Below are 18,920 nucleotides of genomic sequence, written 5' to 3'. Positions count from 1 at the left end.
TAGTGTGGCCCCCCTGTGGGCAGAAGGGAGGGGCCCAATAGGGGAAACATAGCAAATTCTTCAAAGTCCTTCTTCTTCTGTAGGAATGACAGGATTTTGTCCAAATTTGGTATGAAGCAGCCTTGGGTGAAGGGGAAACAATTTTGTATAAGCAGTGGGTGTGGTCTCCCAGGGGGCAGAATGGCGGGGCTCAATTGGAGAAATAGAGGTAAAACCTTTAAAACCCTACTTATTTTATCCTTATTTAGTCTGGAGCATCAATGGGACTCAATTTTGTATAAATGGTGGGTATGACCCCCCTAGGTTGCATAGGGGTCATGGGGCTCTGTTTGTTCTCGCTATATCTCAAGTACTGGATGGATCTTTCTGAAATTTCATATTGATTTACAGCACCTACTTCATACCAATTATTTTAAACATATTCAGGTGAGCGATACAGGCCCTCTGGGCTTCTTGTTTATGGCATATCAGCTAACCACTCTTAGTATGATGCAGTGCTTATTTCAATGTAAGAAAGTATATAACACTATATGGCAATTGACGGGCGTATATATTGTTCCGCCCCGCGGTACTCTTGTTGTTTTTGTTTTTATTTTTAATAAAATTTAGTATTTGTAACCTTTGAGAAAGAAATGTTGACTATTGGATGTCAGATTATGGAGGTTTTCTGCGTGTATTTTTCCAGGGGATGTGTGCGATTCTGAGTTGGATGAATCAGGTGCTAGTCTGCGAGCCTTCTCTCATAGCCAGGCAAGGCGCCCAAACACCTGTCCCGACGACAGCACCCTATTTGTCAAGTCTACCCAGAAACCTCATCTGTCCCCCAACTCTAAGAGGAGGAGTTATTCCCCTTCCCTGCTCCGGCGTAGTTTCTTCAACAGACAATCTAAACCGGATTTAACAAATTCAGAAGAAAAGTGTTCGGCATGTGGATTTCCAGTGACCGATGATCGGAGAGTGTCGGTGAAGCGGGATTTAGACAAGCGTGATGTATACCACAGCTCATGCTTCAAGTGTGTAAGGTAAGTCTATTATCATTATATAGTGTTGTATGTCTCACCTTGGATAAGCTTGCACTCGTTAAAGGTGACAAGACCTCAAGCCCAATCAGATTTACAGTTGAGGATTATCTCTTGGAGAAGCCGTGCATCTATAGCTAGCTGTCTTGTTTATTTCAGGAAGTTCCAATTTCAGGGTTGTCAGCATTAAAATAAGACAACTACTGTTGTTTTACAGGAAGTATATAGTTTTCAGACTGACTTAATATCAACATTGAAATACGACAACTACTGTTGTTTTACAGGAAGTATATAGTTTTCAGACTGACTTAATATCAACATTGAAATATGACAACTATGGGATCTTATTTTACAGGAAATACCCGTTTTCTGCACTGGCTTAATATGAACGTTTAAATATGACAACTACTGGTACTTTGTTTTACAGGAAGTATCAAGTTTTCAGACTGGAGCAAAGTCCACATTAATATATGACAACTATAGGACTTTGTTCCACAGGAAGTACCCATTTTCCACAATGGCTTAATATGTATGTTAAAGTATGACAACTACCATTGTTTTTCAGAAAGTATCCATATTATACTGTTTGATTTACTATATTAAACATTAACAGGTGTTGAGGGTTGCCAATCTATGTCTTTAGCATTTAGTCATTTTTGTTTATATGGACATGTTACTGCTGGATGGCTACCATTCTTGCACACTTTACAAGCATGGGCAAAGATGCACCGAGTTCTGTTACATTTGCCATTGTTGTAGTTGTTGCATAGCTCCATCCCCTCCACGATTACTCTTAACCTACCATAACGATCACTGGATGGCTGGCCAAAGTTTTGTTGAGTTCCTCTCGACAAGTATGGCTTGGGAACATGCGGCGTATCATGATGTAGAAAGTTTGACTGTGTGTAATGTGTCCGTTTGGGTTGAGCTGTGTGAGACTCAAGTAGAGCAGGACAAAAGGCTGGCGTGTGGTTACTAGACCCACAAGTACATGCATATGTGTTTGCCCCTGCCATGAGCATGCTTAACAAGTTATTGTCTTTCAATGCCCAGTTCACTTTTGATTTTAGGTGATGTAAGGCATATAAACTCCTGGCCGAAAACAGTTTATGGTATTCATAGAATTTTGAACCATAAAGGTTGTGAATTTCAATGATGTTGGCCTCATATCTGTCCCAACTCATCGCACCTGTTTGGATGTCTTGCGCACATAATACTTTTATATTTGCCGAAGGCCATTATAAACTCGCTGATTGTTAAGCACTTGCTTAATCTGGGGTCTGTCAGAGTTTTGATGCTGAACTGTAACACCTTCTGTGTGCACGATATGTTCCTTTGCGTTTTCGTACCCAGGGATCAGCAATGCTGCCAAATTGACATCTCAACGATTTGTTTGTGGGTCGTATCCGACACGATATCTAGGGGTGGCAAACGGTCTGGTGATACGCCGTCACTAGAAAAGAAAGGGTACGCACCTGTCATGTCACTTGATGTCGAACTCCCTGGCGTGTCATTAAGTTTCGCCATGGCCTCCTCTAGCGCGTTCCTCTCTGTAGGAGGCTGCTGATTTGACGTGCTAGCTTGGGAGGACCTGTTCAGCTCCCGCTGAAGGAGTAGGTCTATTGTTGTTTGTAACTGTTGTAATGTGTCATTCTGCGACATGGGCGCCGCCATATTGTTCGTCACTGCTGCGCATGCAGCCACAACTTCCGCCCCATTAATATTAACCTCAGAATGTGACTGTGATGCACTTTCAGTTTCTACATCTAACACAGCATCCACATTTTCGATTGACTACAAGTGATCTTCCTCTACGTGCAACGAGTGTAGGCCTATTTGTCGACATGAGAGAGCTTTGGACATTGAAATAGGTGTCCAAAAGCCCAGTTCTAACAATTTCTCTCTCAGCATACCGACTGTCCAATTTGATGGGTTATGCATGTCGTATCCTGGAAAACTTTGGTCAGTGGAAGGATGTTTTCAATGACCTCTTCCCACCATTGCGGAATGCTTCCGAACGAGAAGCAAACCTGCTGTTGAAAATAACTCCGTGTAACTTGTTAACTACTATTTTTCACACTTAAAATATACGTCCCAAGTCCAAAGTAATTTCATATATCTCCTACAGAATGTTTTTCATGCACACGAGAGGTAATAAACAAAAAAAGTCACGAAATAATCAGACACACAAATCTACTGCAAACAGGCTGCTGAAACTGACCCAAACAAAGACTGAGTCACGTGACTGAACTGACCAATCACTGGCTGTATTTGACTACCGTGTCACGTGGCTGAAACTGACCATAGCTGACCTAACTGCCTGTGCGCCTGCGTGTGAAATGGTAGACTTGTCTTACTTCATAAACCACACTTATGTACATAAGTTTCAAACAACTTTGGGGCATTTTCCACAGGAAGTGTTGAGTTAACACACTGGACTTATGTCTACATTGAAATATGGCAACTGCCTGTACATTGTCTCACAGAAGATAACAGACAGGCTATTGGCTAGGCAGCATGCCTTGGGTGACTTTTATGGAAAATAATAAAGATGAGATGAATACAAATATAATCAACAACCCTGTTCTGAATGTAAAAATTCAGCAGGGCTGCAACAGGGATTTCATACTATATTATAGAAATGACTGAGCTACCTGGTCATCAGCTGTTGAAACAAAATTCAAGGGCAGATTACTTATACGTAAAAAAAAGCACAGTGCAGTGAGAAATGGATCCTTACAAAGTTTGAAGCAGATTGAAGTTATGACAGAAAAAGTTTGTGACATAATTTTCAATGAAACTTTTCAGTTGAAATATTTTCTGTGCAGCTTGGAGCTACCATGAAGTTACCCTTTTCAATATTACTGGATTAGGACATGCAGAGTACTACGATGTACAAGTCAGGTTTCTCGACATTTTGTAGAAACATAAAAAACAATTGACAATTTGCAGCCTCCATACATACTCTGCATTTGTATTGATCTTTTTCACGGGATTTCATTTTTAGCTCATGTGGCCCAAGAGGCCTAGGATGATAATATTTGGCCAGTAACATGCATGGGTGAAGGGCTTCCAAGTTTGTTCAAATAAATGACCTTGCCTTATATTCAAGGTCACAGGGGTGAAAAATGTGAAAATCTTTTAAACAACTTCTTCTGAATAACCGAGAGGCCTAGGGTGATGATATTTGGCCAGTAACATGCTTGGATAAAGGGCTTCCAAGTTTGTTCAAATAAATGAACTTGCCTTATATTCAAGGTCACAGGGGTCAAATATGTTAAAATCTTTAAACAACTTCTTCTGAATAACCCAGAGGCCTAGGGTGATGCTATTTGGCCAGTAACATGCTGGGATGAAGGGCTACCAAGTTTGTTCAAATAAATGACATTGACTTATATTCAAAGTCAGAGAGGGCAAATATGGTTTAAACATTTAAACAACTTCTTCTGAATAACCAATAGGCCTAGGGTAATGATATTTGGCTAGTAGCATGCTGGGATGAAGTGCTATAAAGTTTGTTCAAATAAATGACCTTCATCTTTTTTCATGGTCACAGGGTCAAATATGTTCTAAACCTTTAAGCAACTTCTTCTGAATAACCAAGAGGCCTAGAATAATGCCAGTAACATGCTGGGATGAAGGACTACCAAGTGAATGACCTTCGCCCATATTCAAGGTCACAGTGGTCAATATATGTTTAAATCTTTAAATGATTTGTTCTGTATAACCAAAAGTTCCAGGGTAATGATATTTTTCCAGAAGCATGCTGGGTTGGAAGACTATAAACTCTGTTCAACCTTGTTCGACATTCAAGGTCACAGGTGTCATATGTTTAAATCTTTTAATAGGTTCTTATGAATGAAACATTGATATTTTGCCCGTAGCTGTATTTTGGTCCACTTTTAAGATTACAAGCGTGAGATTAATACCCGGTGAGCGATGCAGGCCCATTGGGCCTCTTGTTAAAACCTTCTCAACTTCTATTTGATGATCTTGCTGACTTGTTCTTGTGAATTTTCATTATCAATAAACAGCAGACATTCCTTACAGGTTAAGCAGAATTACAGATAACTGAGATAACTACAGATTAATTCAACAGATAATATATATATACAACACAGTATTGAATATGAAGGAAGGGAGACAACTCTGTTATCCTTACCTGGCATCAAATACACACCAGCATGCAGTAAACTTTACATTTGATAATCATCATGGCATCTACAACAAACAGTAAAATTCAGGGACCTATTTAATAACCTGATGTACTTGATTTTTTCTGACTTTCTTTTATATACTTTAATTGATTTGAAGTGGGTTTTTTCACCGCAGCACTGACTACTTGTAAAGAAAAAATATGTTTTTTTATCCTTTTCACGTTAGTCCTGTAACAGATACTGTGTGGTGAGAAGGAGTCCAAATATCTTGTGTATAACATGTTTATACTCTGCGTTAAGATGTTTCTTTTTACATCCAGAATAAATAAAATCTACAACTACAGAATCCCTGGGGCTGACACTCTATCACTTATGGTCTTTAATTCATTCACCCTTAAAGACACATTTGAACCCTTCTGATTCAAAGCTTGGAAAAATTCATTAAGAAATTTCAGGGGTGGATGAGTTCAGATTTAAGAAACTAGAAGTGACATTATTCCTGGTAAATATATGCAATGAAAACTGAGAACCAGAATTACATGTTTTAGAAAATCTGGATGATTCTTGAAAGCATATTACGGGTAACTCCAGATAAATTTCTGAAGGAAATGAAAGTGCAATGTACTGAATTGATTGATTTTTGTGATTTGAAGTGTTAGCTTTTGTATAACGAATGTAGAAGAACTTGACTGGGTCGATTGTCGGCAACCAAGTAGCTCAATTGGTTAGAGCGTCCTTCTTTAGTTTTGAGGGTCCTGGGTTTGAATCCCAGTTTGGCTGTTCATTCTTGCGCTCTTATTAAATTTGGTGTTCAACAAAATATACCCACGGAAGGTGGAATAGAGTCTCATGTGCCTTTGGGGTTAAAGACTTTGTTAAAGGAGGGATGAATGTAGCGGAACTGGACTGGGTCAGTGTCCAGCTTGCTTGATTGGTTAGAGCGTCCGTCTATAGTTCGGAGGGTCCCGGGTTCGAATCCCCGTCTGACCGTGCATTTCACTTTCTCCAGTTACACGTATATTTGATGTCTGAAAAAATAATCATGTCATCACCTATTTACTCTGTCCTTTGGCAATGATGAGGCTAACGACACAAATGAAGCAGTGATATCAGTCAAAACATTCTGTTTTCTGTGACGGACTTGCATTAAAAGTCTATTGATTTATAAAAGTTTGACTGGTTCTGAATTATTGATTGGTATTTTAGATGGCTGCTGGGTGTGTCCATGTGTAGAGAGGTTTATAACAGTGGTGTACAAGCTTTTATCCTTGTACTTCTACCTGTAATATAAAACATAAGTCAGACTCTGTGGGGAGTAATGTGCCCAAACACTACGTGTACATGTAGGAAGTTTCCAGATCTACGCCCGCATTTTATGTGTACAGCATTAAGAAATGACAAAAAAGAACCATTGGGATCTAGTTACACTATTGTCAAGTAAAGGAGACTTTATAGGCAGGTTTTGATTTAAAAACAGATCATTCCCTAGATATACAATTGTACCTAGATATTGTTGATAGGATGCAATGATTTCCAAATGATGTACAAAGACAAGTTTAATCCACAACTACCAGGAACAAGTACTTCCTTGTTTCTGATTGGCTGTTAACTTCCTGGGTCAATTAGTGTGTGATCATGAGGAATCCGATCACCAGGTCATGTTTCCGAAAAATTTTGTGTAAATAATATTTAGATTTCATTTGAATCATTTGTTTAACTAAGTTCAAAACATTCTAAACAGGATGTGAACTCTTAAATTGTAAGTTTGTATTGTCTATGGAAAAATATATTAAATTTTAAAACCTTTATATAGATAATCCACATCAACAGTGGTAAATACATGTATAATATCTTTCCTCAATAAACAGTTAATGACACACCTGCTATTTACTGGCTTTTTTAACTGTATGTACATGTATGGCCCACTGGTGACTATAATTTTGTTGTGTAAATTTATTAAAACTTTATGAAATATATAAATAAATTCTAGGACAATTTTCCACTTATCTTATCCCATTAAACCACCATGCACTCCCTAAAATTTATTTTTGAATTTAAATAATATATAAACTATATTTTTGATATTTTACACCAATTATGAAACAAGTTTTCTAACTTATTTTAATCATTCTTAATGATCCGTTTAGAAGCATGCAGAAGGTTTTAGTGTGGGAGGAAACAGGAGTAACCGGAGAAAACCCATGTGGTCGGGCAGGTGATCCAATACCTTTTCCTATCCGAACAAAGGAATTGAACCCTGGCCGCCTTGGTGAAAGACAAGTGCTTTATCCACTAGGCAACCTGACCACCCACCAGATTTAGGTTACACAATACTGTTTACCTGACCATCCACCAGATAGATTTAGGTCACACAATACTTGATACCTGACCATCCACCAGATTTAGGTCACACAATACTGTATACCTGACCACCCAACAGATTTAGGTCACACAATGCTGGATACCTGACCACCCACCAGATTTGGGTCATACAATACTTTAAACCTGACCACCCACCAGATTTAGGTCACACAATACTGTATACCTGACCACCCACCAGATTTAGGGTCATACAATACTTTAAACCTGACCACCCACCAGATTTAGGTCACACAATTCTGTATACCTGACCACCCACCAGATTTAAGTCACACAATACTGTATACCTGACCACCCGCCAGATTTAGGTCACACAACACTGTATTCCTGACCACCCACCAGATTTAGGTCACACAATACTGTATTCCTGACCACCCAACAGATTTAGGTCACACAATGCTGGATACCTGACCTCCCACCAGATTTGGGTCATACAATACTTTCAACCTGACCACCCATCAGATTTAGGTCACACAATACTGTATACCAGACTACCGATTTAGGTCACACAATACTGTATACCTGCCCGCCCACCAGATAGATTTAGGTCACACAATACTTGATACCTGACCACCACCAGATTTAGGTCACACAATACTGTAAACCTGACCACCCACCAGATTAAGGTCACACAATACTGTATACCTGACCACCGAGCAGATTTAGGTCACACAACACTGTATTCCTGACCACCTAGGTCACACAATACTGTATACCGACCACCCGCCAGATTGAGGTCACACAATACTGTATACCTGATCACCCACCAGATTTAGGTCACACAATACTGTATACCGACCACCCACCAGATTGAGGTCACACAATACTGTATACCGGACCACCCACCAGATTTAGGTCACACAATACTGTATACCTGACCCCCCACCAGATTTAGGTCACACAATACTGTATACCAGACCACCCACCAGATTTAGGTCACACAATACTGTATACCTGACCCCCCACCAGATTTAGGTCACACAATACTGTATACATGATCACCCACCAGATTTAGGTCACACAATACTGTATACCTGACCCCCCACCAGATTTAGGTCACACAATACTGTATTCCTGACCACCCACCAGATTTAGGGCACACAATACTGTATACCTGCATGACCACCCACCAGATTTAAGTCTCACAATACTGTAAACCTGACCACCCACCAGATTAAGGTCACACAATACTGTATACCTGACCACCCACCAGGTTTAAGTCATACAATACTTTAAACCTGACCACCCACCAGATTTAGGACACACAATACTGTATCCCTGACCCCCCCCCAGATAGATTTAGGTCACACCCACCAGATTTAGGTCACACCATACTGTATACCTGACCACCCCCCAGATTTAGGTCACACATTACTGTATACCCGACCACCCACCTGATTTGGGTCACACAATACTGTTACCTGCATGACCACCCACCAGGTTTAAGTCATACAATACTTTAAACCTGACCACCCTCCAGATTTAGGTCACACATTACTGTATACCTGACCCCCCACCAGATTTAAGTCATACAATACTTTAAACTTGACCACCCACCAGATTTAGGGCACACAATACTGTATACCTGCCCACCCACCAGATAGATTTAGGGCACACAATACTGTATACCTGCATGACCACCCAACAGATTTAAGTCACACAATACTGTAAACCCGACCACCCACCAGATTTAGGTTACACCATACTGTTTACCTGACCATCCACCAGATAGATTTAGGGCACACAATACTGTATACCTGCCCACCCACCAGATAGATTTAAGTCACACAATACTATATACCTGCATGACCACCCACCAGGTTTAAGTCATACAATACTTTAAACTTGACCACCCACCAGATTTAGGACACACAATACTGTATCCCTGACCCCCCCCCAGATAGATTTAGGTCACACAATACTGTATTCCTGACCACCCACCATATTTAGGTCACACAATACTGTCTACCTGCCCACCCACCAGATTTGGGTCACACAATACTGTTAACGTGACCACCCACCAGATTTAGGGCACACAATACTGTATACCTGCCCACCCACCAGATTTGGGTCACACAATACTACTGTAAACCTGACCACCCACTAGATTAAGGTCACACAATACTGTATCCCTGCATGACCACCCACCAGATTTAGGGCACACAATACTGTATACCTGCCCACCCACCAGATAGATTTAAGTCACACAATACCGTATACCTGACCACCCACCAGATCTAGGTCACACAATACTGTATAACTGACCCCCCACCAGATAGATTTAGGTCACACAATACCTAGGCAACCTGACCACCCACCTGATTTAGGTTACACAATACTGTTTACCTGACCACCCACCAGATTTACGTCACACAATACTGTATACCTGCAAGACCACCCACCAGATTTAAGTCTCACAACACTGTAAACCTGACAACCCACCAGATTAAGGTCACACAATACTGTATCCCTGACCCCCCACCAGGTTTAAGTCATACAATACTTTAAACTTGACCACCCACCAGATTTAGGACACACAACACTGTATTCCTGACCCCCCACCAGATTTAAGTCACACACTACTGTATACATGACCACCCACCAGATAGATTTAGGACACACAATACTGTATCCCTGACCCCCCCCCAGATAGATTTAGGTCACACAATACTGTATGCCTGACCACCCACCAGATTTGGCTCACACAATACTGTTAACCTGACCACCCACCAGATCTAGGTCACACAATACTGTATAACTGACCACCCACCAGATAGATTTACGTCACACAATACTGTATACCTGGCCACCCACCAGATTTAGGTAACACAATACTGTATACCTGCAAGACCACCCACCAGATTTAAGTCCCACAATACTGTATACCTGACCACCCTCACCCACCAGATTTAGGTCACCCAATACTGTATACCAGACCACCCACCAGATTTGGGTCACACAATACTGTATACCAGACTACCCCCCAGATTTAGGCCACACAATACTGTCTACCTGACCACCCACCAGATTTAGTTCACACAATACTGTATACCTGGTCACCAACCAGCTTTAAGTCACACAATACTGTAAACCCGACCACCCACCAGATTTAGGTTACACCATACTGTTTACCTGACCATCCACCAGATAGATTTAGGGCACACAATACTGTATACCAGACTACCCCCCAGATTTAGGCCACACAATACTGTATCCCGGACCACCCATCAGATTTAAGTCACACAATACTGTAAACCTGACCCCCCACCAGATTAAGGTCACACATTACTGTATACCCGACCACCCACCTGATTTGGGTCACACAATACTGTTACCTGCATGACCACCCACCAGATTTAAGTCATACAATACTTTAAACTTGACCACCCACCAGATTTAGGACACACAATACTGTATCCCTGACCCCCCCCCAGATAGATTTAGGTCACACAATTCTGTATACCTGACCACCCACCAGGTTTAAGTCATACAATACTTTAAACATGACCACCCACCAGATTTAAGTCATGCAATACTTTAAACCTGACCACCCTCCAGATTTAGGTCACACATTACTGTATACCCGACCACCCACCTGATTTGGGTCACACAATACTGTTAACCTGACCACCCCCCAGATTTAGGTCACACATTACTGTATACCCGACCACCCACCTGATTTGGGTCACACAATACTGTTACCTGCATGACCCCCCACCAGATTTAAGTCATACAATACTTTAAACTTGACCACCCACCAGATTTAGGACACACAATACTGTATCCCTGACCCCCCCCCAGATAGATTTAGGTCACACAATTCTGTATACCTGACCACCCACCAGGTTTAAGTCATACAATACTTTAAACCTGACCACCCTCCAGATTTAGGTCACACATTACTGTATACCCGACCACCCACCTGATTTGGGTCACACAATACTGTTACCTGCATGACCACCCACCAGGTTTAAGTCTCACAATACTGTAACCCTGACCACCCACCAGATTAAGGACACACAATACTGTATACCTGACCCCCCCCCAGATTTACGTCACACAATACTGTATACCTGGTCACCAACCAGCTTTAAGTCACACAATACTGTATACCTGATCCCCCACCAGATTTAAGTCACACCATACTGTATACCTGACCACCCGCCAGATTTGGGTCACACAATACTGTATACCTGACCACCCACCAGATTTGGGTCACACAATACTGTTAACCTGACCACCCACCAGATTTAGGTCACACAATACTGTATACCAGACCACCCACCAGATTTAGGTCAAACAATACTGTATACCGGACCACCCCCCAGATTTAAGTCACACAATACTGTATACCGGACCACCCACCATCTTTAGGTCACACAATACTGTATATCAGACTACCCACCAGATTTAGGTCACACATTACTGTATACCGGACCACCCACCATCTTTAGGTCACACAATACTGTATCCCGGACCACCCACCAGCTTTAGGCCACACAATACTGTATACCAGACTACCGATTTAGGTCACACAATACTGTATTCCTGACCAACCACCAGATTTAGGTCACACAATACTGTATACCGGACCACCCACCAGCTTTAGGTCACACAATACTGTATACCAGACTACCCACCAGATTTAGGTCACACAATACTGTATACCGGACCACCCACCAGCTTTAGGCCACACAATACTGTATCCCGGACCACCCATCAGATTTAAGTCACACAATACTGTATACCTGACCACCCTCCAGATTTAGGTCACACAATACTGTATACCTGACCATCCACTAGATTTAAGTCACACAATACTGTATTCCTGGACATTTTCACTGCAGTTTAACTTTTTTGCAGTTCAAAATGAGGGCAAATCTATCATGACACTGAAAATAAGTACACAACATGCTACATACAGTAATTACATGTCAAGGGCAAAATTAACACTGCATGAAACACAGACTTTACCAGTGAAGGGCAAAAATTTGACCAGGCAAAAAAATTGTGGTATACAGTAACACAAACAGAGAAATATCTATAGTTTAACGTATAAGACATCTGTACTTCACTGTGATATATTGACGTGTCAAAAAGAGATACATGGGTAAATCAGGTGGTGACTTTCTGGGTCTGTCTGACAGGATTCAGATCTAGTCGTTGAGGTGGGAGAAGATTGATGAAAACTTGATCACGATTCGTTTGACAGACGATGTACTTTATCAGGGATGCACATATCCAAACTAATTGATTCCGTCTCCAAATGAATTTGAGAGATATTTTTTTGTGATAATTCACACATCATTATTGTTACTCCGTGAAACTTCTCCACATAATGATGGTAATAGGTGCCAGGCCAGGGAAGCACGGGGGACATTGGGTACGGGGCACGGGTTTATTGGCCGTGATTTATGTGATTAGGGAAGAGAAGACGTCTTCCCTTAGAGACTCCTGATGTCTTCAGTATTGTACAAAATGTCAAATATATTGTTATGTCATGATGCTGGGGAAAAAAACAATTTGTTAGGAGGACGGGCATATGTACTGAAGGCATTGTTGGGGGGGAGGATTGTGACAATGTATCGTTGTTTGGGGAGTATTTTTATGATGTGTAACGGACCACGTGTCTGTAATGGGTGTGCTGAGTAGACAATAATGATAAATTTCAGACAGGATGAGGAATCTTGGCTGAAGCTTAGTGATCGTCTTCACTTTCTACGTGGATAATTGAGACATATCGTTTAATATCTGTTCTGCCATCGTTCATCCATCATTTTGGAATCTTCAGTAATTTGAATTTAGTTGTACACAGCTTATGCTCACCATGAAACTTTTGCCCTGTCAAATATTGGCTATTCACTGGTAAAATCCATATTTTAATTTATTTTACCCAGTGTTAATGTCCCTGCAGGTAGGGCATAAGGATTATACCTGCTGCCCCCATTGCATGATCGTAAGAGGTGACTAAATCTGTGATCTCATCTTTTTTCTTCTTTCTATACAACTTTCTTTTTCCTAATGTCTCCCTTGACAATGCATCACTTTTGGCCTTTAGTTGAGCGTTCGCCCTTGTGAGGATGTTTCAGTGAGGTAGCACTATAAAGTCAGCATCAGTTATACTGTGTACTAATGTTCATGCCCATGATAAACTTGCCCTCATTACAGAGGATGTGAAGGATGAAATATAAATGCAGTTCAAATGCTTATCTTTAGGAACTTTCAGATTTACTCAATTGATGACCTTGACCTACTTTCAAGGTCATATATGGACTGGATGGAGTGATATCAACTGCGGATAAATGTTAATTTTATGATATAAGATATTGTAGGAAAGTTAAAAGACTTTTCTACAGATTATAGACATTTAAAAATTGTGTTTCAATGAATGACTATACAATTCATAAGATAGCTAAATTAAGAACACAGAGTCAATCGATCTTATTTAGAAACTGTCATTATCACATGGAGTTTGATTTCAACATTTTGTTTTGGTGACAGCTTATTAGGTACTAACATTAATGCACCCAAATTCGCCATGCACCCAAATTCGCCACCCTGTGACGAAAATGCCATATGACGTCATAATACATAAGATGTGACATAAATAATGTTGATAGCCCTGAACCCTCTCATCCTGACCCGATGAACAAGATAATATTGGGCAGCGATTTGGAAGTTTATATTTGTTAAGGACTGACTCTTTATTGCGTATCATGTAAATTGACATCATCTCAGCTGATACCCGTCATCTTTCTTAACCAACATTAATCAGTTTCTTCAAGTTACCGAAAACTAACTATCACAACTAAGAAAAAGCCATGTATTTCAATGTTAATCATTGTTACACACACACATTTGGAGCTGTTCGTATCAGTACATTTAAACACTTAGATTACTTGTTAATTAGTTCAATGTTTGAAGGTGGCGAAACTGTCTGAACCTTTGAGCAAAACCACGGAAGGCCTGATGACGTCACAAATGTTGCTGTGTGACGTCATTCAGGCGTGTTTACAACAATGTTTATTTATAGGCATTTCAGTCGAATCCTCTTCTGTATTGGTGCTCGTCGGCATTTTAATACATGCCTATTTGGTCGAATTATTAACAGAAACCCTTACTAATGTGACGAATTTGCCTTCACTGACGTTAGATACCTGAAACATCTCAACAATAAATATTTTCATGATGACTTTCATCATATTTCCTCACTCATGTTTCGTCTGACTTTATATTCAATTCTTGATATTTCAGTGATTTGAAATTCCATCCTTTGATGTTTTGGAGACTTTTATTAAATTCCTCATTGTTTCAGCAAAGTGATATTCTGTTCCTCAATGTTTCAGTTGACATCTTAATTATTTCAAACTATCGTCTATTAATACATTTATTTTAACTAATGAAATGTTGCAAAAGATCGGTTTAATAATGTATTTCAGAACGTAATTTAAGCTAGCAGTAGAATGAAAAAAAAAATGCCAAGTTGGCTTTCCAAAAACATTACCACCCCATTTAAAGTTAAAACTGCTAAATTTTAGCGGTGCCAAAATATCCCTAAAGTATGGTTTATTGATTCAGTAATAAGGGTGATCCTTCCATGAGTAAAATAATGGTCATAACACATGATCTTATGTTATTTCTGTATACACATGTTCAGGGTAGAACATCACTTAGGGGATGGAAGGGAAGAGGGCTGAGGGACAGAAAACATATGCTTTGGTAAACATTGTCAGGTAAATAATATGTTGCGCAACAAAAGTGTCTGTTGTCTGATGGTTATTGAATCTGGCTGTCGGCCAATATCCTCCGTTTTATGTGTGTTTAACGGCAGAACAGATTACATTAGACCTGCCACGGAGACACTGTTTCATCGGTGTATCCACCTCTATGTAAGGATTCTTAACATCCTTTGATTACATTATTACTTTCTGTTTTCCATTTTCCGTCAAAATAGTTTCCGAAGCTTGTCCAGCATTAAAACAAATTTTATCTTATTACGAGTCAAATAATGAAGGCCAAGAATATGAGACATAGGCTTTCGTAAGGCTTGCAGTGTCCCTTAGCGTAGACTGCGACAAAGATATCTGTTATTGATGTTGGTGTCTTTAACTTTTTATGTCAGCAAGTGAAGTTTGAAATCCATAAAAGCTCTTCTTAGTAACATAGTATATGACACGTGTCAAGATTTACATCGATATGTGGACAGAGTCACAATGACATGTGTCGATGATGTAATGTGCAGTCAGTACAGATTTTAAATTGAGGCTGGAGATGTACATGCGGACATGTAGTGAGTTTAGGATATGTTACGTTGATGAGATGTTTTACCGATCCTTAGTCTAACTCTGTAGGGAGACTTAAAACCGAACTGAAGTTAATTTTACAGGAAGCCATGTAATGGCCCCAGAGACACTAACACTGAAATAAATTTCGTCGCTCAGTCGAAATAGACCTATTCATTTCATTCTCAATAGCACATTATTTTGACTACCATGGTTACAGCAGACATCTTGGATCTGTTTTTAAAGTATGAAACGTGGGGTAGATAACAGAAGCTTCTATTTCTATTGGTTAAATATGGTAAGCTGAAAGAAATTATTTTGTAAACAAGGTACACAATTAGTAAGTTAACGACTTTGTATTACACCTATTGATAAATCTGGATCGTGGTAGCCAGACAGTGGCGATATTGTCTACAGATGCTAGCCGATACGTAGGACATTTACTGCTCAAATCTTAGAGCCGATGGATCAGCGGGAGACGAGCTGTGACTCATTTCTGTCAGAAATATCAGAAAAAATTCCTAGTTACCAAAACTTTCCATAACTACTGTGTATAACAGGGTATAAAGACATGTATCAACTTCCAATTTTATTTAATTGTCTTGCTGTTACTGTCACAAAGTCTCAGTTCTGTATCAGTCCTATTAGTTAAGGTAAAGAGAACCATCAAAATGAAAGATTTTACTACTATAGACACTAGTATGAAATATTTAAGTGATTTTCTACAGATGCACTCAATATAAAACACATCTAGAGATGCATTTTACAAAATGATAGTCGTTTGAAATTTTATTACAGATGTATTTGAAAACTGAAATAGACAACGAAAGAATTACACTGTCTATGACTGTCGATCCTTCTTCGTCACAAGTTTTGCTACCCAGGAATTGTAAATGCTCAGTATTAAAATGAAAGATGAATATCTTGCCAGAAAAAGTAATTCATAGTAAGAAATGTGTTGTTGCTTTAGTTATATATAAGGGGGAATACTAGATTGTAACTGGTACAGTTGTTTGCCATAAATGATTCAAAAATAACTATCACAGAAATAAGTATTAAGAGTATTTGGGTTGTCTCATTTTCAGCATTTTTTCAATCCATTGAACATTCCTCATTCATAGGACCATTTGAATGTTAAAGACTGTAAAGTATGTTTTGTATTGTAACTTCAGTATTAAGTGAAATATGGGGTACTGAAAAAATCCATGAATCACAATATGTCTGCATGTTATTGTTCTTCATACTCAGTGGAAAATAAACCTTTTTATTCCTAAATATCTAGGGTTGTCCATTGTAACATTTAGGCTTATAAAATTGTCCCAGTTTTGAAAGTCACCATATCCTGAGTGTGTAGTGAAACCTTGATAATCCAGCCACCTTCATTTCTGACAAAAGTTGCTCGAGGTAAGCCTACCATTAACAGAGACAAGTGGTCCGGTTAGAGTTCATTATATATAGACAGGTTGTCACTAAAGTGGTTGTGTGAGAGATCTATTTGTACAGGTTTCACTCCATTTGTCCTAAACGAGTTCTGATTGGATAGGTTTCAATTATATACATTTTAAAGGTCCCAACAGAGATTTGTGTGAACAGATTTCAGTGTATTGGCCCTATTGGAGTTCTGTTTGGACAAGTTTCACTGTAATGGTCCCAATGGAGTTTTATCTTTTACAGGGTTTACTATGGTTGTCCCTGTGGAGTTCTGTTTAGATAGGTTTCACTATATAAAGGTAATTACCCATGAGTCAGGGATTGTATTGCCCAACACAGAGTTCAACAGTGTACAGGTGGAGGGAGTCAACAATGTTAGCCAGGCATAAACAGCCTTAATAGCTGATTCATTGGTCCATACAGTCTGGTCAGCTGGTGGTCAGGAAAGATAAGGACATGTAGACAGGGGATCGGATAGGACTGTTTACTGGGAGGATAACTACTGTAGGTTATCTGATAGGGGCTATGATTGGCTAACACATCTGTGGCAAGGTCACACAAGGTCAAATGAGGTCACATGTAGGTTGTATACCAGAGATACATGCTGGGGTGTTGTATCACACAGACATCTGCTACTGATATGTTGTGTATAGACAAACCTATACACAGAGACCACCTTTTGGAAGTGTGCACAGTGGTCTCTTGATACAGGTGGTCTCTTGATACAGGTGGTCTCTTGATACAGGTAGTCTCTTGATACAGGTAGTCTCTTGATACAGGTGGTCTCTTTCTACAGGTGGTCTCTTGATAAGGTGGTCTCTTGATACAGGTAGTCTCTTGATACAGGTGGTCTCTTAGTACAGGTGGTCTCTTTCTACAGGTGGTCTCTTGATACAGGTAGTCTTTGATACAGGTGGTCTCTTGATACAGGTGGTCTCTTGATACAGGTGGTCTAGATACAGGTGGTCTCTTGATACAGGTAGTCTCTTGATACAGGTAATACTGGCAATAGACAAGTTTTAAACTGGTCTCTTCACACAGGTGGTATTTTGACGGAGTTTGATTTTCAGGCAGGTTTTACTGTATTTTGTAAAAAAAATCATGTGTGACCCAAGATTATGTTTGTATATGAAAAAAGAACAATTAGATAGAAACTTAACAGCGGAAATCACTGTTTGAAAAATCTAGCTGCCATCCTTTAAATAAAACCTTATATTCCCTGCAGTCAAATAGAATTTGACTCTAATTTAAGCGGGCTTTGAAAGTTGGACAGCCTTGAAAATTGAACAATTATAGAACAAAAATTCAAGAAGTGTAAATTGCACGAAATATGGATTTCATAAAAGCAGTTAGATTAATTTAAATTCAGTAAATGAAATGTATTAGAAATGATATTGATTATCCATGCTGGTACTCTGGTTTCCTCGCACATTAAGACCCCCACCCCATGCACGCTAACATCCGGGCCAGCAAGAATGATTAAGATAAGTTTAAATAATAAGTTTCATAATTGTTGTAAAATAAATATAGTTTAAATCCATCTGTCTAAATGTCTTCAAAAAAAAAAAAAATGTTATAAATAGGTCGGCTTGGATTTCTTTAAAAGGAACCATGCCACAGTTCATTATTGGGATTTTAGGCCATGTAGTTGA

At 39.6% G+C, this 18,920-nt stretch overlaps 1 protein-coding gene across 3 annotated transcripts in view; it reads left to right on the top strand.

Moving 5' to 3' along the window:
* LOC110462783 (rap1 GTPase-activating protein 1-like) overlaps positions 1-18,920 on the top strand; it is a 232,555-nt gene that overhangs the window by 53,735 nt on the left and 159,900 nt on the right. For all 3 annotated transcript variants that reach the window (XM_021516949.1, XM_021516948.1, XM_021516950.1), the window contains one exon: positions 686-1,022. In XM_021516949.1, the coding sequence (XP_021372624.1) occupies positions 686-1,022 (337 nt within the window). The remainder of the gene's footprint in view (positions 1-685; positions 1,023-18,920) is intronic.

Source organism: Mizuhopecten yessoensis, unplaced genomic scaffold, assembly GCF_002113885.1.
Source record: "Mizuhopecten yessoensis strain PY_sf001 unplaced genomic scaffold, ASM211388v2 scaffold10829, whole genome shotgun sequence".
NCBI classification, from domain to species: domain Eukaryota; kingdom Metazoa; phylum Mollusca; class Bivalvia; order Pectinida; family Pectinidae; genus Mizuhopecten; species Mizuhopecten yessoensis.
This window is presented reverse-complemented; position numbering and strand designations above follow the sequence as displayed.